This window comes from Pleurodeles waltl, chromosome 3_1 (assembly GCF_031143425.1).
Source record: "Pleurodeles waltl isolate 20211129_DDA chromosome 3_1, aPleWal1.hap1.20221129, whole genome shotgun sequence".
Classification (NCBI taxonomy): domain Eukaryota; kingdom Metazoa; phylum Chordata; class Amphibia; order Caudata; family Salamandridae; genus Pleurodeles; species Pleurodeles waltl.
In genome coordinates this window covers 838,908,892-838,934,890 of record NC_090440.1, presented here as the reverse complement: position 1 = coordinate 838,934,890, position 25,999 = coordinate 838,908,892, and the positions used below count along the sequence as shown (strand labels likewise).

The 25,999-nt window shown below is 45.1% G+C and overlaps 1 protein-coding gene across 1 annotated transcript in view; it reads right to left on the bottom strand.

Moving 5' to 3' along the window:
- The window catches only part of HPS5 (HPS5 biogenesis of lysosomal organelles complex 2 subunit 2), a 422,510-nt gene that overhangs the window by 56,721 nt on the left and 339,790 nt on the right, over window positions 1–25,999 (bottom strand). Inside the window, exon 20 of the mRNA XM_069223753.1 lies at window positions 16,647–16,760. Coding sequence (XP_069079854.1) covers window positions 16,647–16,760 — 114 coding nt within the window. The remainder of the gene's footprint in view (window positions 1–16,646; window positions 16,761–25,999) is intronic.

Here is a 25,999-nt window from a genome sequence, read left to right as displayed (position 1 = left end):
TTATTAACAAATGGGTCTTGATTAGCCAGTCGTCTAGATACGGGAATACATGTATTTGCTGCCTTCTGATGTGTGCAGCGACTACTGCTAGACATTTGGTAAAGACTCTTGGTGCGGTTGTTAAACCGAAAGGCAGTACCTTGAATTGGTAGTGTATTCCTTTGAATACAAACCTTAGGTATTTCCTGTGCGATGGATGTATTGGTATATGGAAATACACGTCTTTGAGGTCTAATGTTGTCATGTAGTCGTGTAGTTTCAGCAATGGTAACACTTCTTGTAGTGTGACCATGTGAAAGTGGTCTGATTTGATGTATGTGTTTAGTATTCTTAGGTCTAGGATTGGTCTTAGCGTTTTGTCCTTCTTTGGTATTAAGAAGTACAGTGAATAAACTCCTGTGTTTATTTGTGTGTTTGGTACTAACTCGATTGCGTTCTTTTGCAATAGTGCTTGAACTTTTATCTCCAGGAGCTCGGAATGATGTTTTGACAAATTTTGTGCTCTTGGTGGAATGTTTGGAGGGAATTGTAGAAATTCTATGCAATAACCATTTTGGATAATTGCTAGAACCCAAGTGTCTGTAGTGATTTCCTCCCATGCTTTGTAATAATGACCTATTCTTCCCCCCACTGGTGTTGTGTGGAGGGGGTGAGTGACATGTGAGTCACTGCTTAGTTGTAGGGGTTTTGGGGCTTTGAAATTTTCCCCTATTCCTAGGGAATTGCCCTCCTCTATATTGGCCCCGAAAGCCTCCCCTGTACTGTCCCTGGTAACTGGATGGTGTTGCCTGTGAGGTGCTGGCTTGTGTGGCCTGACCCCGAAACCCCCCTCTAAAGGGTGTTTTGCGGAAGGTGCTGTAATTTCCTCTGCTCTGCGGGGAGTAGAGTGCGCCCATGGCTTTAGCAGTGTCCGTGTCCTTTTTAAGTTTCTCAATCGCCGTGTCCACTTCTGGACCGAACAGTTCTTTTTCGTTGAATGGCATATTGAGAACTGCCTGCTGAATCTCTGGTTTAAACCCAGACGTTCGTAGCCATGCATGCCTTCTGATGGTCACAGATGTATTTATTGTTCTTGCAGCTGTGTCTGCTGCGTCCATGGAGGAGCGTATCTGGTTGTTTGAAATGTTCTGTCCTTCTTCAACCACTTGCATTGCCCTCTTTTGTAGGTCTTTGGGTAGATGTTCAATGAGATGTTGCATCTCATCCCAATGGGCTCTGTCATAGCGCGCAAGAAGTGCCTGTGAGTTAGCGATGCGCCACTGGTTTGCAGCTTGTGCTGCGACTCTCTTTCCAGCTGCATCGAACTTGCGGCTTTCCTTATCTGGGGGTGGTGCGTCCCCAGATGTGTGGGAGTTGGCCCTTTTCCTAGCTGCTCCTACAACGACAGAATCTGGTGGCAGCTGCGAAGTTATGAAAATAGGGTCTGTAGGAGGCGCTTTATACTTTTTTTCCACCCTTGGTGTGATTGCCCTACTTTTGACCGGCTCCTTAAAGATGTCTTTTGCGTGCCGAAGCATACCAGGGAGCATAGGCAGGCTTTGGTAGGAGCTGTGGGTGGCAGAGAGGGTGTTGAATAGAAAGTCATCCTCGACTTGTTCTGAGTGGAGGCTTACATTGTGGAATTGTGCTGCTCTAGCCACCACCTGAGAATATGCAGTACTGTCCTCTGGTGGTGATGGCTTTGTAGGGTATGCCTCCGGACTGTTATCTGACACAGGGGCGACGTATAAGTCCCATGCGTCCTGATCCTGGTCACCTTGGCTCATGGTGGTGTGAGCCGGGGAATGTGATGGAGTTTGTGCTGGCGAGACGTGAAGTATAGGTGGAGGAGAGGGTGGCGGAGTAACCCTTTTCACCATTTTTGTTTGTGGTGTTTGGTCAGTTTGAAATTCCAGTCTTCTCTTTCTCCTAATAGGGGGAAGGGTGCTTATCTTTCCTGTCCCCTGCTGTATAAAAATACGTTTCTGCGTATGGTCTACATCGGTGGATTGCAGGTCTTCCTCAAACCTATGCTTTCGCATTTGGGAGGTCATTGATTGCTCTTCGGTATAAGAGCCTGAAACTGGGTCGGTTGCAGGTTGTTTCGGCACCGAAACCCTGTCTGCATCTTTTTTCGGCTCCGAGGTGGCTTTTTTCTTTTTCGGAGTCGAAACATCTCGGCGTCGATCTTCATCGGTGCCGCTGTCTCGGCGTCGAGCCGTGTCTACACCGCTATCTCGGTGTCGATGTATGTCTCCAGCACTTTCTCGGTCCCGAGAAGGCTGCGTGCCGGTGTCTCGACCAGAGTCGGACGGTCTCGGCACTGATTGGGCCTTTTTTGGTGCCGACGGTCGGTCACCGAATTTATGGGTGGAGCCATGGCCTGGTGGCAGTGGCGTCCCCTGGGCCTTGACAATCTTCTTATGCGTGGTTTTCGACGTCTTACTCACGGTTCGTGGATCGTCGAATTCCTCGGAGTCCGATTTGTGTATCGAAAAGGTTTCTTCCTCTTCCTGTACCTCGAACTCTCGGTGCGCTGTCGGCGTGGACGCCATTTGAAGTCTTCTGGCTCGACGGTCTCGGAGTGTTTTTCGGGACCGGAACGCACGACAGGCCTCGCAAGTGTCTTCACTGTGCTCAGGTGACAGGCACAGGTTACAGACCAAGTGTTGGTCTGAATAGGGGTATTTTTTGTGGCATTTGGGACAGAAACGGAACGGGGTCCGTTCCATCGGCGTTCTTCTACACGCGGTCGGGCCGAGTAGGCCCCGACGGGGATCGAAAACTACCCCGAAGGGCTCCGGAGCTCTTCGATCTTCGATGCGGTGTTGATTCTAACTACGCCGATCCCGAACGCAACAATACCGACGAAAATATTCCGAAATTTAGCTGTTTTTCCGTTCCGAAACTCGGAGCGACAGGAACACGTCCAAACCCGATGGCGGAAAAAAAACAATCGAAGATGGAGTCGACGCCCATGCGCAATGGAGACAAAAGGAGGAGTCACTCGGTCCCGTGACTCGAAAGACTTCTTCGAAGAAAAACAACTTGTAACACTCCGACCCAACACCAGATGGCGAGCTATGCAAAACATGCGTATCTACAGCGACAGATGCCATCGAACACATGTTTACAATCTATCTGCACTCCGAGATCAAAAGATCTGAATGTTTGTTTGTTTGTTTTTCCTGCATGCCCGGAAGCAATGGAAGCTTCAGAAGAACATAGTAACAATTTTGCTTCCTTCTTCTTAAAGAAGATTGAGGACATCTATGAAAACTTCTCAGGGGAAGTAGGGGGAGTCTCAGGGCATGCGATGGAGAAGAAGAAAGGTGACAATGTTTTACAGAGTTTTCTTCCCATCTCTGAGGAAGGAGCTTTGGGGCTCCTCAGTAAATTAAAATCGGGCTCTCCACTTGATCCCGCACCTCCCAATATTAATATGCAGGGAAGAGTAGCGCTAAATCCGGTAATAACTGATCTGTTGAACAGCTCGCTACAAAGTGGGATGGTGCCGGACTCCTGGACACATGCGGTGGTCAAGCCCCTTCTAAAGAAGCCTAATCTAAATGGAGCGGTCTTTAAAAACTACAGGCCTATCTCGCTCCTTCCCATGATGGCAAAACTTATTGATAAGCATGTAAATATACAACTATCGGCCTTTTTGGAGGAACACAAGATGTTGCACATAACTCAAATGGGCTTTAGACCGGGCCATAGCACTGAATCTGCCATGATTGCGGTTACGGAAGAAGCGAGAAAACAAATAGACCAAGGTGAGGCAACTGTAATAATAATGCTAGATTTGAGTGCGGCATTTGATACGGTCAATCATGATCTACTTATTCAAAGAATGGGAAATAGTGGGATCAAAGGAAGGGCGCTCAAATGGTTAAGCTCGTTCTTACAAACCAGAACCTTTCAAGTCCTGGATCGCTCTTTTCTCTCAGCCCAGTTGAAACTTTTATGCGGAGTTCCGCAGGGCTCATCTTTGAGTCCCACTCTGTTCAACATTTATATGTCCCCCCTAGCAGAAGTCATAGAACCCTTTGGGGTATCCCTGGTGTCATATGCGGACGACACACAGCTGGTGGTTTCCTTCTCCTCCAATAGGGAGGCGGACAACTTGGCCTTGCCTGCCTGTCTCCAAGCGATTGCTGCCTGGATGACAGAAAGCAGGCTGCAACTCATGGAAGAAAAGACAGAAATTATGTTTTTAGGAAAACTGCCCAACCCTGCTAAAAATATAGGACCAGTAATACATTCAGATTACTTACCGCCCCCCCCCCCCCTCCCCCCTCCAAAGCTCAGATTAAAGCCTTGGGAGTTTGGTTGGATCCCAAACTCACCATGGAACATCAGGCCAAGAGAACGTCAGCCACCTGTTTTGGGATTCTTAAGCTACTAAGGAAGATTATTGGCCTGCTTCCGCCATTGGCCAAAAGATTGGTCGTACAAGCCCTGATTTTATCCAGATTAGATTATGGAAACAGTCTCTTTTTGGGATCTCCAGGTTATGTGGTTAACAAACTACAGGTGGTACAAAATGCTGCAGCACGTCTGCTTTTTAATCTGCCTAGGACCACTTCAGCTAAAAAAGCTCTGATTGAACTGCACTGGCTTCCAGTGGCAAAAAGGATAAAGTTTAAGGCTCTTTGCTTCTTCCATAGAGCTCTATATAAAAAGGATCCTCATTATCTAAAATCATTAATTTCACTATACACACCCACAAGAGTTTTGAGATCGGCCTCTAAAGCACTTGTAGTGGTACCCAAAGTAAAGAGAACATCATGGGGAGGAAGATCCCTGAAGTACCAGGGAGCCAGACTTTGGAACTCTCTACCCACGAATATTCGCATGATGACTCAGGAGACTGAATTTAGGAAAGCCATTAAAACCTGGCTATTCTAACTTCCTCTAAGTTCCCCCTCCCCAGTGAAGTTTAGGATTCCTCCAGTATGTTCTAATCTTTCAAGCTGATCAGCGCTACGAGGCCTCCGGGTAGCTGGCGCTATATAAGTCTCAATAACATAACATAACACATGTAGCTGGAATATATAGCTTTGTACTACAGAGTTCACTTGCTTCACCATAGTAAACTGTTCACTATGCTTGAGCCCCAAATGTTTCACACTGTTTTAAGTCAGTTTTTAATTGTTATTTAGAACCACTGCATTATGTAACAGACAACAGGGACACAGAAAGGACCATTTGCAAAAGGAAATCCGATTTCATCTACAGCCATCTGTATAGGAAGTAATAATGCATGTTGCACCAAATACAATTACAGATTAAGCCAAATACATTGCATTATAGAGGTCAAGAGAATATAAACACTTTTACAGCCTGCACTCTGACAAACTCTTATAAACTTGTTTTAATTTACCCCGAGAGAGGTCGTGTCCCAATCAACCCACAGATCTCCACAGTACAGTGTTGCATTATTGAATGTGGCGTTGTAAATTTCCACTGCTGCCGAAACAGAGTGGAATGGTGTCCTTTTGACAAACCTAACTAAGGCAGAAGCTCTGTGCTTGATAAACAAACTGCATTCTTAACATTAATTGTCTCTGTGAATTCGACACTGGTTCTCCACTGAATCGGTGTTTAGGTTCCCTCATGAAGGCGCATTATATTAAGAAGGCTGCTTAAAATGTCCATGTTTGCCAATATTTCCCAAGGTTTAGCTCTCGAAACCAAGTTGAAGGTGGCCCAGAGGTTAGTGAAGGTAACAAAAGGTTTCCTCTGCTGATATTAATGGTCTTCCACTTGGTCAACAAAAAAACTGGTCTATAGTTCCAGTTTTCATTATGAAACCTGCATGTAAATGAGTGTTGTTGTCCACAAGCCATTTGGATTGCTTTGCAAGAACCTATTTACAATACATCATTTGGAGAGTATTTAAAGACTGATGAGGCAAAAGTTACTGGGAAGGTTACAACATTCTTTTTTTTTTTTTTTTTAAAGACCGGAACCTCAACTACCTTCCAGGTTAAGGGTATCCGGGCTCCACCAACTATCGCATTAGACTGCAGCACATATTGTGCCATCTGCTACAGTGGCAATGTAAAATATGGTTTTAGGCCTACCACTTTAGCCAATCCATCAAACTAGACCATTTTGATAGGCCAAAACCTCCCCTATTAAATATTAATAAATCACCCCTCTGTAGGCTTTAGAGCCAACATGGCAGGGTGTGTGGTATTTTAAAGTAAGACATGCAGAAATTCAATTAACATGTCCTTACATTAACAGGCACCCAAAAGCTATTTTTCACTGTGATAGGCATAGCTATGCCCTGTAGAAAACCAGAGTACAGATTACAAATATCATAGTACTGTATACCAGGTATGAAACTAGATAGAAAAATAGTTGAGGAACTAATTTTAATAGTTATTACAAATCAAATTCAATGGTGAAGTCTGAGCTTTTTATAAATATTAAAGAAAATCAACTTTTAGAAAGTTACATTTTCACTACCTAAAGTTCTTGGAGGCTAATTTGCATTTGCTCTTAAAAGTCTCCCAGCCAGGGAGTAGTGTTTGTATAAGTGTGAATAGGGTGCAAAATGCCTCCCAGGAGCAAGCAATAAGTGGATCTGATTGGGCAGAAATGATTCCTGTGAATCTCACTGAATATTCAGGATGGGGGATATGAGCATTCTTGCATCTTTTTTGACATCACAGTGTTATACCATGCTTGAGTGTCAAAGTCTAATTGACAGGTCTTCTGGGTTTACATATAGCACTTTGGAATGCATTTGAAAGGCAGAGGACAAGATGGTAAGACACGTCTTGTGTATCCACTGTCTTGGTGCTGATAAACCCTGTTTTGTCCTACCAGACCTTGATCTCTTGGTTTTTACATGCAAGACTGGAGAGACACTTGAAGGTAAGGAGGATACTAACACAATTCTTGCATATCATTTGTCTGGTTGCTGGAAAACCCTCCTTTTGTTCTACCAGACTTCAGTCTCTGGGTTTATTGTGGGTATGGTGGCTGGCTAAAACTGGATTTTGGTGTTAGATGTGGGGGGACCAGAATTACCATCAGCCCCCATCATCAGAAACCAAGTTTAGTGTGGCTGAAGACTTCTGCCATTTTGAAAATGCCCAAAGTGCTTAGTGTTGTCCCTGGGAACTTTTCCCTCATCAGTTACAGCTTTCACAGGTGTAATTCCCACCTACTGACTAGTGCCAGTCACAAATGTGGCACCTCTAGACAACCACTTCAGAACACTCCTAGAACTGAGGAAGATTATAAAAGGATTGCACCTGCTGTCAGTGATTTTAGAAGAACCCTGGAGGACTGAACTATTCTCTCTTAAACCCAGGACAAAAAGCGGACTCAAAGAGTCTTAAGACTTACCTCCTGTTCAAGCTACAGGGATATAACAGGCTACAAGAGGCCTTTCCTGCAAACACAGAGTTGACCAGTGGCAAATGGAGCAAGACTAGACCCTGCTGTTGGCCTCTTTCTGACACTTTTGAGTCTCCAAGTGTCTTCCCTGAAGGGCTGGGGGGGGGGGGGGCTTTAGAAGTGTACTCCTGTGGTGGACTGGGACTTAAAGGACTAAAGTCAGGAGGAAAAATACATGACCATGACGACTAGTGTATCTGACCCACGTTCCATCGTGATCAGCATCAAATTGCAAGTAGGTCCCAATCTACTTTAACAAGTGCCTTTGTTTGGCACTCTATGCTGAATGGTGCTATTTCTACTTAAGACCTGAAAATTCCTATCTCTGGTTTCCCTCATTGGATTTTTGTCACTTTTTTTATTACTTTTACTCTATTTTTCTCATTTGGTTTGGGATTTTTATTGTTTTGCATTTAAACATTTATGACTGTTTTGGTACTGCATATCTACTATATATAACTGTTAAAGATAAAGGCATCCGTAGCAACCAATGACTACTGAGGACCTGGGTAGGTACATGTGAATCTACAGCACTACACACTATGAACAGATGCCCGCATGGTAAGTAACATTATCCGTTCTTAGCATGTATGGCTTTAGATACACATGCTATGAACAGACTAAAGGAGTACTCCTGTAAAGGGACAGTTTATTGGATGATGTTGATGTTATAGTCATGTTGTGTAAACGTAACTGCAGTTGACAATGTAGCTGCTCTGCAGATGTCAACTTTGGTAATATCTATAAGGAAGCTGTTGATGCCCGTTCCTTACTTTTGGAGTGTGTCATAGGAGGGACAGGTAGGGCTCTTTTGGCTTTAAGGTAGTAGGTCTGGCTACATTTCATAAACCATCTAGCCATGCCAGCTTTTGATAATAGGTGACCTTTGCGGGGTTTAGCAAAAGCAACAAACAACTCTTCAGTTTTACATAAAGGTTTTATCTGTCAACTAAGTCAATTAGGGCTCTTTTTACATCAACAGTGTGTAGAGTCCTTTCTGATACTGAGAATGGCTGAGGAAAAAGTCTTGTAGCTCAGTTGTATGACAGAGATGGAAAGGAGTAACCACCCTAGGAAGAAACGTAGGATTGGTTTTGAAGACAATTCTGTTTGCACGCACTTGGATGGAAGGTTCTTGTAAAGTGGGGACTTGTAGCTCACTTATGCGCCGGAATGAGGTGATAGCTATGAGGAAAACTACCTTCCAGGAGAGGAACTGCAAAGTGTAGGAATGCAGTAGCTTGAATGGGGGACCCGTGAGTCTTCTGAGAGCTACACTAAGGTTCCAGAGAGGAGCATGTAGAACTCTGGGTTGAATGGACCTTTTAAGGCCTTGCGTGAAGGCTTTAATAACAAGGATTCTAAACAGTACAGAATGTTGTCTATTTTGTGTTCAAGCAGCAATAGCTGCAAAGATGTAGGCAAATATAAGTGTATGCCAAGCCCAAATTGTATAGGTGAAGCAAACAGAATACAATATCCTGGACTGCTGGTTTAAGGGGCTCCAAACATTTAGAGTTGAAGTAGTGAACAAATCTTTTCCACTTCGCAGCATAACATGCTCTAACAGTGGGCATGTGGGTTTCTTTGAGGATTTCCATGCATTCTTGTGGTACCCATAAATAACCAAATTCAAAGACCTCAGGTACCACATTTCTAGATGGAGTTGCCTGGGGTCTAGATGCCTGATTTTGCCCTGCTTCTGTGTTAGAAGGTCCAGCCTGTTAGGGAGCATCTGGTAAGGAGTAAGAAACATCTTGAGTGAAGTTGAGAACCAAGGTTGTTTGGCCGCCCCCAAGTGAGCCACCAGGATAGGCTGTGGGAGAGGAGGAAGAGTAGGCAATACCCTTGACCAGTTCATCTATGGCCCACTGCCCATGGACTGTGGGTGTGGAAACCTGGATGTGAAGTTTTGGCATTTTGCATTTTTGTGAGTGGCCACTAATTTTACTGAAAAAGGACTTGTTGGTGTAGTTACTCACTTGTGGACTTGTTGATGCATCCTCCTGAGCAGGTCTGCAAAGTTATTGTCCACCCCTGGCAAGGAGGTGAATGTGTTGGTAAACTATCCAATGCCAAATATTCTGTGCCAGTGCAGAGAGCTGTGGTGAGTCCCACCCTGTTCCTGCAGGTAGTACATGGTGGTCATATTGTCTGTTTTTATGAACAAAGCATTACTATGAATGTTCTGAAAGATGGCTTTCAGGGCTAGGTGAATGGCAAGAAGTGTCCGGGATTTGATGTAGGACGTTTGTTGCTGGAGTGACTAGAGACCCTGAACTGTTATGCCATAGAGATGTCCCCTCCACCAAGTACAGATGCGTCAATGGGCACTTGTGGAATGGGGTCCATGAAGGGCCTACCCTGCAATAGATTGTTGCTTTTCCACCATTGGAGCGAACGATGAGTGTTGGTGCTTATCAAACTAGATTCTGTAGATTACCATTCTCTTTTGATCATTATGCTAAGAGGCCTTCTTGCAACGGGTGCATGTGTAATATGAATCTGGCATGAGGAACTATAACAATGCAGGAAGCCATGATCTTAAAGAGGCACATCACTGTTCTAACTGGAAGAGGATGTAGCTGGAAAAGAGGATGTAGCTGCTGGGAGGCTAGCAGTCTTCGTGGTTGGAATATGCCTGGCATGAGTTGGCATTGAGAATTGATCCTAGAAAGGACTGAATCTGCAGGCCTATAAGTGGGATTAGGTGGCATTTACTATAAACCCCAAGCTATGAGGCAGAGAGATAGCAGTTTGAGTGTATGCTAAGCACTGCTGTATGCCCACACTCTTGATCAGCCAATTGTCTAGCTACAGGAAGACATGTATGTCCTCCCCACTTCTGAGGTAAGTGGCTACAACGGCTAAGCACTTTGTAAGCACTCTTAGGGACTTTGGTAAACCCAAATGGCAGTATCTTGAATTAGCAGTGTTGCCCATTTACCATAAAGCAAAGGTGAGCAGGATGAATGGTTAGGTGAAAGGCATCCTTCAGGTGTGGAGTGGTCATGAAATTGTCTTGCTGCAGCCGTGGAAAAACATTCTGTAGGGCTGTCATATAAAAATGTTCTGAGAGGATGTACTTGGTGAGTGGTCCAAGTTTGAGGATTGGCTGGAGAGAGCTATTCTTCCTTGGGATGAGGAAGTATAGGATGTAAATTCTGGTGCCTTGATGTTGAGAAGGCACTAAGCTCTATGGTCCCTTTGAGAAGGAGCACTTGTTCTGGGTTAGGATGTGTGAACAGGGTGGATTTTTTGGTGGGGTTCAGAGAAGTTCTAGGTAATAATCCTATTTGATTACTGCGAGAAACCATTTGTCTGAGATGATTTTCTTCTAGCGTGAAAGAAAATCCTGTAGTCTTCCCCCGTCAGGTATTGTGTGACAGGGGTGGATGTGAGGCAAGTCAGTGCTTGGAAGTCCATGCTCACTTGCTGGGTGCTCCACTACCTTTGTCCTTTTTTGGAACTGTTACCATTGACTTTGCAATATCGGTGTCTTTCTTGATTTTTTTGAGCACCTCATCCCGAAGACGTTTTCACCATCAAATGGCAGGTAAATGAGATGCTTCTGGAGCTCTGGCTTAAAGCCTGATATGCAAAGCCAGCAGAGACTTTGGAGTATGACTGACATTCACGCCCCTGGAATCAGTGTCAGCAACATCAAGAGTGCAGCATATAGTGGTGTTGTGTTGGAAAATGGGTTATTGGTAAGGGCAGGTAGGTACCTACACCTAGCAACAAGCCACTAACCTCCACTTAGGACCAGTTAGGTCTCAGTAAATTAACCCCAGCTCAACCCTTGGTAGCTTGGCAACGAGCGTCAAGGCTTAACTTAGGAGACAGTGTGTAAAGCATTCAAATATCACAAAACAGTAATTAAATAAAACACAGGAAACAGTTTAAAAATCCAAAACCAATTTATAAAAATAGTTTATATTTTTATCTTTAAAATGACACCAAAACGAATAAAATCGGATAAAGGGAACCGGAGATATGAATTTTTAAAGAATTATTATTTTTCTAGCGCTTAGAAACAAAAAGCGCCAATCGGGTCATCTGGTTGCACCTTGACCGGGGCAAAGTCAAACTTTCAGGCCGACCGCGATGGAGCCCTGCTCGGCTACAGGTCGCGGGAGGCCTCGGTTAAAAAGTTACCTTCTGACTTAGTCTTTATTTTGAAGATTTTCTTCAGCGGGACGAACCTGCCAGTCCTATCCGACCTCCTGGAGCCCTTCTCCGGATACGCGATGCTGGATTCCTCGGTGGAGATTTTTACCTTCGGACTTAGTCGTTTTTTCGAGGTGAAAATCCTTCGACCGGGGTAAACCTGGATCTTGATCCGACGTCCATGGAGCCCTTCTCGGATACGATGGCTGGGAGGTCCCGGTCAACTTTTTACCTTCGGACTTAGTCTCTTTTTCGGAGATTTTTCTTTACCGGGACGAACCACCAAATCAGGCCGGGTCGCGGTTGAGGCAAGCCGGCTAGAATTTCTGCGGCGGGTCGGTCCCCCTATGGAGCTTTTTTACAAAAATTCTCAAATCTTCTCCAAACTTCTGGGGCTTCACCCAGATGTTCTTTTAAGGTTCTTTTGGGGTCCACAGCTCACCCCAAGGGTCCAGAAGTTCTGAGATGGTCCTTGGGGGGTGCGGACTACCACTCCCAGAATGCACCTGGCGCAAACTCCTTTTTGGCCACTGGACAGTGGTCAGCTGGTCACTTTCTTCAGGAGTTGGTGCAGGGGACTCTGGATAGCAATTTTTCACCTGTAGCAAACAGGGAGTCCCTCCTTGAACCAGTTGAAGCCAGGCAAAGTCCTTCTTGTGGTGAAGCCCAAGTGTGCAGCTGGTGCAGTCCTTCTGAGTGCAGGTTCCGGGTGCAGGCCAGGGGTCCAGCAGGGCAGTCCTTCTTCTCCTTTAGTTCTTTTCTTGTTGAAATCTGGTGGGGATCTGAGGTGTGGGTGCAGGTCTGCCAGTTTTATCCTTGCTCCTGGGTGAAAAGCAGGGGGGTCCTGGTTCTCCAATCAGGTACAGGCTCGTCCCCCTGTGATGACCACTTCCTGGGAAGTGTGGCAAAAATCCATCCCAGTGGGCAACATTCTCTAAAAATCCAACATGGCTGAATCTGATTTTTGGAGGTTACATCTGGCTGAGCCCACCCACTGGTGTGGCTAAAAATCATAAACACACCCCTCTCCTGCCCTCTCCTAATCTAATCAAGGGGGCACCTAGCTATCTGGGGTTGCAGGATGTGGGGGTGTTGCTGGTTGCTCCAAATGTCCTTCTCTGCCTTTGAAGACCAGTTTGGCAGCCCTCCCCCTTCCTGCCTCACCATCTGCTGAGGGGAGATTCTCTCCCACAGGCACATTCCTTTGTGTGAAGCCAGGCCACTTCACACCTCATCAAGGCAGCTTGCCTAAGCTGCTACAGGCTGGCCAATCAGAGAACAGCAGCAAAAACAATGCAGGGCTGAAATTGGCAACTTTTTAGGTAAAGTCTATAACTCTTTACCTGAACAAGTTATATTAAATCCAACAACTGGAAGTTGTGGGATTTATTACAACAATTAATTTGATACCAAAATCTTGGTATGCATCTTTTAAGGAGACTTTAAAATTTAAAACAAAGTCTCCCCATTCTAGCATATGAAGGCCATTTACTTCTATGAGGGAAAAACGAATTTGGCTGTTTTTACCTCACCAGGGTTTATAAATCTATTTTTATAAAGTCCCTGCTTATAGTTACATGGCACCCAGCCCTAGGGGCACATAGGGCACACCTTAGGGGTGACGTATATGTAAAAATAAGGTAGTTTAAGACTTTGGAACTACTTTTAATTCCAAAGTCGAATTTGCATGTAACTTTAATTTAAAAGCAGCCAGCAAGGCAGGCCTGCCCTTAAAATGACACTGGGCACCTCAGCAGTACACCTAGGTGTGCACCACCTATGCTGTGGTCCCTAAACCTACATGCCCTACCATATACTAGGGACTTATAGGTAGGTTAACTTAGCCAATTATAATTAGCCTAATTTGCATATCCATTTTACACAGAGCACTGGCCCTGGGACTGGTAAGCAGTACCCAGGGCACAGCCAAGAGTCAGTAACCACCAGTACCTGTCCAAAAAGTGTGGGGGTGACCAGGGCAAAAAGGAGGACTTTCCTACATGTTGGAAATGGTCTTACATTCCACCACAATTTCCCACCTTCTCTTCCTGAATTGTCCAGGAAGATACTGGATGAGCTCTTCCATGCAGTCCCACTAATCCCAGCCATAATGTGCAAGAAGGTCTCCAGAACTGGGAATGCCTCAGTGTGTGGCTGCCCGACTGCTATCCTTTTGCTCGCTTTGTCAATTTGCTTGCTTCTTTATCAGGTGGTGGGGCATCACCTGTGGCTTGCGCAGAGGTCCGCTTGCGGGCAGTGTGCACTACCAGATGGATATATGGCACCTAATGTATATGGGATCGGCTGGAGAGGGCTTGACTTTCTTTTCTACATTGGGAGCAACCACCCTAGCCTTGACTGGCTCAACAAGGTACTGGGGCTGTTTTCAGCATCCCCTTGAGCACAGGAAGAAATTGCATAGAGCTCTCTTATTTCAAGAATGTTTAAAAAAGGAAATCTTTCTATTCAGGTAGGAAGGACATATCTAAATTACGGTAGGCAACTGCATATTGTATTGCCTCATGGTAGGTGGTAGCATTTTTGGGGGTTAGGGGCAACCTTTATAGAGACATGTTCTAAATTTGGATTCCTGGGCTGTCAATATCATAGTCCTCTCATGTGTTGTCATTAGAGTGAGGATGGGCTGAACACCCTTGTAATCGTCTGGACGGGTGTATGGGGTATCCCCTCAGGTGAATATGGCAGAAGAGAAAGGGGCGGTAAAAGAGGTAGCGGTGGAGGAGATGGTGGAGGCAATAATGGAGAGGAAGACGAAGAATAAGGAGGGCCAGTAGTCATTTCCTTTAACCTCTTTCGGGTTTATCTGGGCTATGAATGGGGGGAACTTTGGCAAAAATTATGCCTGTGTGGGGATAAATGAACAGCCACCTCTCTTTCAATGGGGATCAACATGCTTTAGGGAATCCCTTTTCATCTCCTATGCCTTTCCTGGATACCATTCAGAGACCAGAGAGGCGGTAGAGGCCCAGAAGTTAGCTGTTTTTTATGCACTGGGCTGGAGTGCACACTCTCTTGAAATAGTACTCTGGCTCCAAGTGTGTTCTCTTAAGAGACTTGTGGTGTGCTTGGGTTTTGACTATACTTACAAGTCTTGGTGTGGTTCATGTAGGAAGCCCGGACTTAGCTGAAGTGGATGGAGCCCCTTCTTTTCATTGGTATTAGATGCACTGGAGCCAATGACCTTTGGGTTGGTGAGGAGGAATGCCTGAAGATCCAATGTCTTCTTCCTCCTCAGCACCAAGGGGGTGTGGTTGCCTGCAGATGTCTGGGACTTAATCAGCTGTTTGTCTCACCATCCTGGTGTAGACCCAGCTTCTATCTCTGTGATAACAAAGGGTCTTCTTAAACCGAAAGGGGAGACAAGAAGCACACTCTGTGTTGTTATGCTCTGGGGACAAAATAAAGATTACATGCACTGTGAAGGCTGGCCAAGTGATTTTTTGTGTGGCATTGAAGACATTTCTGAATGGCATCTATTCCATCACTTATGATGCATGAGCATTCTCCAGCGTGGAAGACCGAAGACTAATGACACAAGGCCCTAGGAGGGAGTGGGCGGCTCAAGGGTCAGAGACCCATAATTGCATGCCAGTATCCAAAGTACATAGGAACGCAGAGATATGAGAAACAATACTCACTGTAACAATCTTCACTGGCGGTTGGAGTGGAGCGGAAACCATAAGAACATGAAGCAGGAATGTAGAACACTTTGAATCTGGGAGTCCTGCTGCTCCACATCCAAACAAGATGGCAGAAAAAACACAATCTAACAATGGAGTTGATGCCCTGGCACATCGCCAGGTAAGAGAAGAATCACACAATTCCTCATGACTTGAAACACTTCTTTAAAGAGAAACAACTTCCAAACATCCAAGCCCAACACCAGATGACAGGAGTGTGCAGAGCATGTGTATCTACAGGCACACATGCTACAAAACTAATTTTGAATGTGTTTTTCGGGCTATTATATCACCTGGTATGCTTTTATCATGGCCTCCTGAATTCGAATTGCAGCATTTGAAAAGTACTTCTAATTCTTTCCAGGTGCCTTCTGAGAAAATTCATGCTATTTCCCCACCAGTGGAAAGCACAGCCCCACTACCCCCAAAACTTACTTTTAAAGTAAAAATGACAGCGCCAAGCACTTTTTCTTTGGATTCATTTCTAGAATTATTTTTTGCACAAATGTGAATTTTATCTGACCAAAAAGATAAGAACTGTACATTTTTCAATGCACCAGAGATACACCTAACAACATAATTGATAAATAAAAATGCTTCCACAAGTAGGAGAGAGACACAATGGACTGGATTAAGACTCAAGATGGTCCTAGCTGTATTTTCTATCTGCTTACAGCATTACCAAAGCCTCTGCATTAATACGCATTAACACACATTCAAAATGTACTTGCATTTTGTATTTCAATGTTGCCCACCGCATATATAACACAGCTTTTCTACTAAGCACAGCCTTGCTTTGAAGTTGGCATACACAAGGAAGTAAAATTATCTTCCTACCATAGCCCACTGTATGTCCTTCTCCTGTGCTTCCCATGAGAAGAGCTAGGCACCTGATCGTTAGTTGCTATCTGGAGTTTCAGTTTAAGTCACATGGCCTATCCTCTATTTGCTGCATTTTATAGAAAATATATAAAAGTAGGTGAAAATGGAGTGAATTTATCATTGTGTGCACCAACTGCTCACAAGGCACGGCACTGATCTGTTGACTTTCTAATTTACAGTTTGAACATTATTGATTGTAGTTTGCTGTACAAAATCTGACTCACATTTGCTGATGGGGATATATACAATTAAAGCCACAAATGCTAATTCCAAATTACATTTTGGTACAATTTAGGTACACTTTATATTGTACTTTGGAGATAAACGAGCTTAACATATGGAAGTACATGGTCTAACATTTTAAGATCTTAAACAACATTACAGTATGCTGTTGCTGAAGAATAAGCAATAATCAATGTGCTTTGTACGTTTTCTATTACCGCGGGCTGATCTACTCCCAGTACTCTGAAAGACAACATAAAATGTTAAACTTACCCATGGGTTTTACAAATGTCAGACATTTTCTCTTTCGTTGTAAAATCAGCTGGAAATCTAATCAGGAGCATTATCAGATCTTCGTAGCCCCATGTAAACAAATGAGATCGCGGTCTGGAAAAAAATATATCAATGCAACTCAGTAACTAGGGACTGGAATGAGGGATTTAACCTTTCTAAGTCCATTGTTTAAACACATGAATCCATAACACGTTAACATAACCCTTTTACATTTGGGTGACAATGCATTCAGTTAATATCAATTATCTCTGAGGCTGTGGAGATGTGCAGAGGTTGTTGAAGTGGTGAGAGGAAATCAGATTGATACTACTTGACTTTAGCCAGAATAAGAGTAGTGAGATAGGACAAATGAAAAACAGCTTCAAGACCAGAGGGTAAATGACATTTTTTACATTTACGTCTGCATTCACCTATAATGCATTGACTAGTCTCATGAAAGACCATCAAAAACCATCTACTTTCACTGACGTAAATGATGCACTGGTGCTAGATACCTTGCAGTTAGTCACTACATCTCCCACCATCCACTGATCACTTCTCCAGAAAAAAAGAACAGGGAATATGCTCTTTTCAAGCTGGTGTTGTAACCATGCAACCACAATCTACAGAACCCAAAATACATTGCACTGAGATGCTGTGGTGACGTATTTGACAAGTTACTTACCTTCAGTAACATCTTATCTGGTAGAGACAATAACTAGTTGCAGATTCCTTACCTTAGAATTTCCCGAGGCATCAGTCTGGATCCTGAGATGTTTCTCAAGCAGCACTGTGCTGTTAGGTGGCTCTGCGTCTGTCACTGGCATCATCATTGCCAGAATTGACGTCGCTGGTCCTACATATGCACCAACCCTGCCCACTGATGTCAATTCTTTTCTTTCTGCACCAGCAAGCGCTGATCCAAAGAAACAACAACTCTTAGTGTCTTTGACTAGTCTTTTTAAAAAAAACTTTTTGTCGGTTTTTGAGTGTCTCCGTTCCAGGTGCGTCGAGGATGTCTTCTCGTAGGACCGGGTTCAAGCCCTACGGGTTCTTCCATCGGGCGATGTCCTTGACAGATCCGAACCTTGTCTGCCTTTGGTGTCTGGAGTGTGACCACGACTTGAAGTCGTGCTCTGAGTGCCGGGCCATGAATTCGAAAGCTTGGAAGGAACTATCCCTAAAGCTCATGGCAGCCTGGCGCTCTGCTCCGCGTACGACCTGATCTCGGTCGAGAAGGTCCCAACATAGGTTGCAGAGCCCCCATAGTCAGCGTCCCACTCCAGGTCCTCAGGGCGATTAGGTAAGTCTAGGCTCAAGAAGAAGTTGAAGAACAAACATTCACTCCATATGTCGGCTGACGAGTCAAGGAGCTTCATAGCTTTAGGTCCCCGTCTTGGGAGCCTGCGTCTGGATTGACTTCACACCTCCCACAGTTTCTGGGAGCTAGCGTGAACCCTGACCAACTCAGAGTTTTATGAGGCCATACGCCTCATTTTGGGGCAGTCCGCTGGAGTGCCTTTGGGCCCCGTGGGGCCAGAAGGGGCCCCCTCAGGTTCCGCGCCAGTGGCTTTTGACTCTGCTCCAGGGGTCACCCATTGATCAGTTCTGGGATTCGAACCAGAGTTGGTCTTACCACCTCCACCTTCCCCAACGCCAGTTTTGACGTCAACACTCCTGGTGTGGACTCCATCCTAATTGTTGACTCAGGCACAGAACCAGACTGGTGTCACGTGAGGCTGAATCTGACATTGGCATTGCCCCCTATGGTGAGGGGAGAGGATGTAGCGCAGCTGTCAGAGCGACCGCCTCCGGAGCTGGAGACCCAGGTTCAAACCTCAGGGCTGGCGCAACGTCCTGTGATTCTGGGCAAATAATGAAAATGTCACTTACCCAGTGTACATCTGTTCGTGGCATCAGTTGCTGAAGATTCACATGTTGTGCATATCCCGCCATCTGGTGTTGGGTCGGAGTGTTACAAGTTGTTTTTCTTCGAAGAAGTCTTTCGAGTCACGGGACCGAGGGACTCCTCCTCTTTGTCTCCATTGCGCATGGGCGTCGACTCCATCTTCGATTGTTTTCCCCGCAGAGGGTGAGGTAGGAGTTGTTTGTTAGTAATAGTGCCCATGCAATGGAGTGAATAAGTATGTACCTATTTAAGATTTAATATATTTACAAATGTACAAAGTTGAAGCTAACTTCCAAACGGCTACAGGCTCCCGGGGAGGTGGGTGGGCACATGTGAATCTTCAGCGACTGATGCCACGAACAGATGTACACTGGGTAAGTGACATTTTCAGTTCGATGGCATCTGTCGCTGTAGATACACATGTTGTGCATAGACTAGTAAACAGTTATCTCCCCAAAAGCGGTGGCTCAGCCTGTAGGAGTGGAAGTAGTCTGAAATAAGGTTCTTAGTACGGCTTGACCTACTGTGGCTTGTTGTGCGGATAGCACGTCTACACAGTAGTGCTTGGTAAATGTGCGTGCATTGGAATATTCCCTAGGAAGGCCATGGTAGCGCCTTTCTTTCTGGTTGAGTGTGCCCTCGGTGTAATGGGCAGTTGTCTTTTTGCTTTAAGGTAGCAGATTTGGATGCACTTAACTATCCATCTGGCTATACCGTTTCGATATTGGGTTTCCTGCGTGAGGTTTTTGAAATGCAATAAACAGTTGTTTAGTTTTTCTGATGTTTTTAGTTCTGTCGATGTAGTACATTAGTGCTCTTTTGACGTCTAATGTATGTAGTGCCCTTTCAGCTATGGAATCTGGCTGTGGGAAGAACACTGGTAGCTCTACCGTTTGATTTAGGTGGAACAGTGAAATAACCTTTGGCAAAAATTTAGGATTGGTCCTTAGGACTACTTTATTTTTGTGTAGTTGGATAAAAGGTTCTTGTATTGTAAACGCCTGAATTTCACTTACTCTTCTTAGAGATGTGATGGCGATGAGAAATGCAACTTTCCAGGTTAGGAATTGTATTTCGCAAGAATGCATAGGTTCAAAGGGTGGACCCATGAGTCTTGTTAAAACGATGTTGAGGTTCCATGAAGGAACAGGTGGTGTCCTTGGTGGTATAATTCTTCTGAGGCCTTCCATAAACGCTTTAATGACAGGTATCCTAAATAGTGAAGTTGAATGGGTAATCTGCAGGTATGCAGATATTGCTGCGAGGTGTATTTTAATGGAAGAGAAGGCCAGGTTCGATTTTTGTAAGTGTAGTAAGTAACCCACTACATCCTTTGGAGATGCGTGTAATGGTTGAATTTGATTATGATGGCAGTAGCAAACAAACCTTTTCCATTTGCTTGCATAGCAGTGTCTAGTGGATGTCTTCTAGCTTGCTTTATGACTTCCATACATTCTTGTGTGAGGTTTAAGTGTCCGAATTCTAGGATTTCAGGAGCCAGATTGCTAGATTCAGCGATGCTGGGTTTGGATGCCTGATCTGTTGTTTGTGTTGTGTTAACAGATCTGGCCTGTTGGGCAACTTGACGTGGGGTACTACTGATAGGTCTAGCAGTGTTGTGTACCATGGTTGCCTTGCCCATGTTGGTGCTATCAGTATGAGTTTGAGTTTGTTTTGACTCAATTTGTTTACTAGATATGGAAGGAGAGGGAGAGGGGGAAAAGCGTACGCAAATATCCCTGACCAGTTAATCCATAGGGCATTGCCTTGAGACTGCCTGTGTGGGTATCTGGATGCGAAGTTTTGGCATTTTGCGTTCTCCTTTGTTGCAAATAAGTCTATTTGAGGTGTTCCCCAACGTTTGAAGTAAGTGTTTAGAATTTGGGGGTGAATTTCCCATTCGTGGACCTGTTGGTGATCTCGAGAGAGATCGTCCGCAAGTTGATTCTGGATCCCTGGAATAAACTGTGCAATTAGGCGAATGTGGTTGTGAATTGCCCATTGCCATATTTTTTGTGCCAGAAGGCACAGCTGTGTCGAGTGTGTCCCCCCCCTGTTTGTTTAGATAATACATTGTTGTCATGTTGTCCGTTTTGACAAGAATGTATTTGTGAGTTATAATTGGTTGAAATGCTTTTAATGCTTGGAAAACTGCTAGTAGTTCGAGGTGATTTATATGCAGCTTTCTTTGATGTACATCCCATTGTCCTTGTATGCTGTGTTGATTGAGGTGTGCTCCCCACCCTGTCATGGAAGCATCTGTTGTTATCACGTATTGTGGCACTGGGTCTTGGAAAGGCCGCCCTTTGTTTAAATTTATATTGTTTCACCACAGAAGCGAGAGGTATGTTAGGCGGTCTATTAACACCAGATCTAGAAGGCGACCCTGTGCTTGTGACCATTGTGATGCTAGGCACTGTTGTAAGGGCCTCATGTGTAGTTTTGCGTTCTGGACAATGGCTATGCATGAGGACATCATGCCTAGGAGTTGTAATATCATCTTCGCCTGTATTCTTTGTGTTGGATACATGCGTTGTATAATCTTTTGGAAATTTTGAACCCTTTGTGGACTTGGAGTGGCTATTCCCCTCGTTGTGTCTATTGTCGCTCCTAGGTATTGTTGTACTTTGCACGGCAGAATGTGTGATTTCGCATAGTTGATGGTGAAACCGAGTTTGTAGAGGGTTTGTATGACCTGATCTGTGTGGTGTGAGCACCTTGTCAGTGAGTTGGTCTTGGTTAGCCAGTCGTCTAGATACGGGAATACGTGTATTTGCTGCCTTCTGATGTGTGCAGCCACTACTGCTAGGCATTTTGTGAAGACTCTTGGTGCAGTTGTTAAACCGAACGGCAATACTTTGAATTGGTAATGTATTCCTTTGAATACGAACCTTAGGTATTTTCTGTGCGACGGATGTATTGGTATGTGGAAATACGCGTCTTTGAGATCTAAGGTTGTCATGTAATCTTGTTGCTTTAGCAATGGTAACACTTCCTGTAGCGTGACCATGTGAAAGTGTTCTGATTTGATGTATGTGTTTAGTGTTCTGAGGTCTAGGATTGGTCTCAGTGTTTTGTCCTTCTTTGGTATTAGAAAGTACAGTGAGTAAACCCCTGTATTTGTTTGTGTATCTGGTACCAGTTCTATTGCGTTCTTTTGCAGTAATGCTTGAACTTCTATTTCTAGGAGGTCCGAATGTTGTTTTGATATATTCTGTGTTTTTGGTGGTATGTTTGGAGGGATTTGTAGAAATTCTATGCAATAACCATGTTGGATAATTGCTAAGACCCAAGTGTCTGTTGTTATTTTCTCCCACGCTTGGTAATACTGACTTATTCTTCCCCCCACTGGTGTTGTGTGGAGGGGATGAGTGACGTGTGAGTCACTGTTTGGTTGTAGGTGTTTTGGGGCTTTGAAATTTTCCCCTGCTTCTAGGGAATTGTCCTCCTCTGTATTGGCCCGAAAGCCTCCCCTTTGGTACTGTCCCTGGTAGGTGGACGGTGTTGAATGTGAGGTACTGGCTTGTGTGGCTTGACCCCAAAACCCCCCTCTAAAGGTTGTCTTGCGGAAGGTGTTGAAAGTGCCTCTGCTCTGCGGGGAGTAGAGCGCGCCCATGGCTTTTGCAGTGTCAGTGTCCTTTTTTAGCTTCTCAATTGCCGTGTCCACTTCAGGTCCGAACAATTGTTGCTCATTGAATGGCATATTGAGCACCGCCTGCTGTATCTCTGGTTTAAAACCAGATGTTCGTAGCCACGCGTGCCTTCGTATGGTTACTGCCGTGTTAATTGTTCTTGCCGCTGTGTCCGCTGCGTCCATAGAGGAGCGTATCTGGTTATTGGAGATGTTTTGGCCCTCCTCAACCACTTGTTTTGCCCTCTTTTGTAGTTCCGTGGGTAGATGCTCAATGAGGTGTTGCATCTCGTCCCAGTGGGCTCTGTCATATCGCGCTAGGAGCGCTTGAGAGTTAGCGATGCGCCACTGGTTTGCAGCCTGTACTGCGACCCTTTTACCAGCTGCATCGAACTTGCGGCTCTCCTTATCCGGGGGTGGTGCATCGCCGGATGTGTGAGAGTTTGCTCTCTTGCGAGCTGGCCCTACCACAACCGAATCTGGTGGCAGTTGTGAGGTGATGAAAGCTGGGTCTGTGGGAGGTGCTTTATATTTCTTTTCCACCCTCGGTGTTATTGCCCTACTCTTGACAGGCTCTTTGAATATGTCCTTTGCGTGCCTTAGCATTCCTGGGAGCATAGGCAGGCTTTGGTAGGTGCTATGTGTGGAAGAGAGGGTGTTGAAGAGGAAGTCATCCTCGACAGGCTCCGAGTGTAGAGACACGTTATGGAACTCTGCTGCTCTAGCCACCACTTGTGAATATGCTGTGCTGTCTTCTGGTGGTGAGGGCTTTGTAGGATACGCCTCTGGACTGTTGTCTGACACTGGGGCGTCGTATAAGTCGCAAGCATCTTGGTCCTGGTCACCTTGGCTTAAGGTGGTGTGAGCCGGTGAATGTGACGAAGTCTGTGCCGGTGAAATGTGAGCTACAGGTGGAGGAGAGGGTGGCGGAGTTACCTTCTTCACCAGTTTTGTTTGTGGTGCTTGTTCTTGTTGGAATTCAAGTCTCCTCTTCCTCCTAATAGGGGGAAGGGTGCTTATTTTCCCTGTTCCACTATGTATAAAAATCCGTTTTTGAGTGTGGTCCACCTCGATGGATTGTAATTCCTCCTCGAATCTATGCTTTCGCATTTGAGAGGACATTGATTGTTCCTCTGAATAGGAACCGGTAGGTGGCTCGGTTGCGTGTCGTTTCGGCACCGAAACTATGTCCACGCTCTTTTTCGCCTCCGAGGCGACTTTTCTCTTTTTCGGAGTCGAACCCTCTCGGCGTCGATCCTCCTCGGTGCCGCTGTCTCTGCGTCGAGCAGCTTCGGCTCCGCTATCTCGGCGTCGATCTTTGTCGGCAGCACTATCTCGGTCCCGAGATGGCTGGGTGCCTGTGTCTCGACCCGAGTCGGACGATCTCGGCACTATTTCGGCCTTCTTCGGTGCCTATGGTCGGTCACCGCTTTTATGGGTTGAGCCATGGCCTGATGGCAGTGGCGTCCCATGGGCCTTGTCAGTTTTCTTATGTGCTATCTTCGACATCTTACTCACTGTTTCATGGTCGTCAAATTCGTCCGAGTCCGATTCATGGATCGAGAAGGCTTCTACTTCTTCTTGTTCCTCGAATTCTCGGTGTCCTGTCGGCGTGGACGCCATTTGCAGTCTTCTGGCTCGTCGGTCACGGAGCGTTTTTCGGGACCGGAACGCACGACAGGCCGCACAAGTTTCTTCCCTGTGCTCGAGCGACAGGCACAGGTTACAGACCGAATGTTGGTCTGTATATGGGTATTTGTTGTGGCATTTAGGACAGAATCGGAACGAGGTCCGTTCCATCAGCGTCGATGTCACACGCGGTCGGGCCGACCAGGCCCCGACGGGGGATCGAAAACTACCCCGAAGGGCAACGGAGATGTTATCGTTGCGACTCGATGTCGATGCTATCTAACCCGATCCCGAACGCAACAATACCGACGTAATTTTCCGATTTTGAGCTAACTTTCCGTTCCGAAACCCGGAGCGAAAGGAACACGTCCGAACCCGATGGCGGAAAGAAAACAATCGAAGATGGAGTCGACGCCCATGCGCAATGGAGACAAAGAGGAGGAGTCCCTCGGTCCCGTGACTCGAAAGACTTCTTCGAAGAAAAACAACTTGTAACACTCCGACCCAACACCAGATGGCGGGCTATGCACAACATGTGTATCTACAGCGACAGATGCCATCGAACCTTAATTTCCCCCTGCCCAAGAACAGCACCTTGACACCCTCACAGGTGATAAGTTGTGCTATATAAAATCTACATTTCATTTTTCATTTCAATGGGAGGGGTTGCTGGACCCTTTGGAGTACCTGCTCCAACTGCCTATGGACTGGAGCACGGACCTTGGTGAAGCCAGTGGTCTGGATACTTCCCCAGACACTGGCATGCTTTATCTCCCTACATGTCTCTATTAGATATATAGATTGTTTGTAGCCATGAAATGCAGCGACGTCATGAAAAGCTGCATTCCATGTGTGTCAGTTACTCCCTAGGCTCTCCATGGATGTTACCCAACGGGAGTAATAAAATACCCAGAGAATTGAGTGTTATTTTACACCAATATTTTGGAAACGAGTGGTGAATAGGAGACAAGTGTATGCTGTAAGCAGGGGCCACAGGACAGCATATGGTGAACTGCAAAGTCAGTAACGGAAGGCCAAGTAGTTTAAAACAAGCATTTGCAATGCAATATGTCTCGCATTTGCCGGAGTTAGAGCAACTGGCATAGTAAATTGATAACTGGACTTTTCTTACCACATAAATTGGTCAACCCTGCTTCATAATTTGGTCTTTTCCTGCCACATAATTCCAATGGCTCTGCATATAACTAAAGCACTTCCATTTACCTTCTTACTCTATCTGCAGCAAAAAATGAAAATTTTGCCATTTAGCATTCCAGTTTAAATCTGCCACGCTAATTCCAAAAGAATTCCACTTTCACCACCCCACTATCAGAGTTGCTGGCTTGCTAACACAAAGCATTATGAATGCTCCCTGCAAGTATTCATGGTGATGTTTAATGAAACATTGTGATTCATATGAACCTCCTCAAAATTATGAATTATATTTTTTTTAGCCCGGCCTTCTGGTGCTACAGTGTTACTTTAGGAACACGCCCTTTATATATTCAGAAGACTCTTGTCTGTACATGTCTACTCTACAGCTGAGGATATGGGTGATGGTTAAAATGTTTCAGAAAATATCACTGAAAAGTTAACCATAGCGTCAGCATGAATTTCAGGACCTTCCTAAAAGAACATGTACTAATGGGCTGTGCCATGCCGTCTCAAGCATCTGCGTATGTAACTGGCACTGGGCACAGCGTTCCCTTGGAGAATAGGGATACCACTGGCGCAGTGTACAGCGATCCCTATGGACAACATGGATTCCATTGTTTATGTAGTCAACATGCGAACTGTGGGAATGCTTGCATTTTGCATGGGTTTCCATTGTCAGCAAGGGATCCATTGCCATTTAGCAATCAAACAGCATATTTGAAACAAAACATCTAGTCACAGGCCTTTTTCTTGAGTATATGTGCTATGAGACCTTATCAATGGCAGGAGATCACTACACAAATGCTTATAACATAACATGACATAACATTTCCACAAATTGGTATGCTGTAGATTACAGGCACAAATTATTTAAACATAAAAAGATAGTCTTCCCAACTGATCATAGTTCTATGTCATTAGTGGTATAACTCCTGGCAGTTATCAAAAGCAACTCAAGTTCTGTATTTTAAACACAACCGTAATCTATTTTGGAATAAATACCTTCCCTTTGGTGAAAGGAAGAAAAGG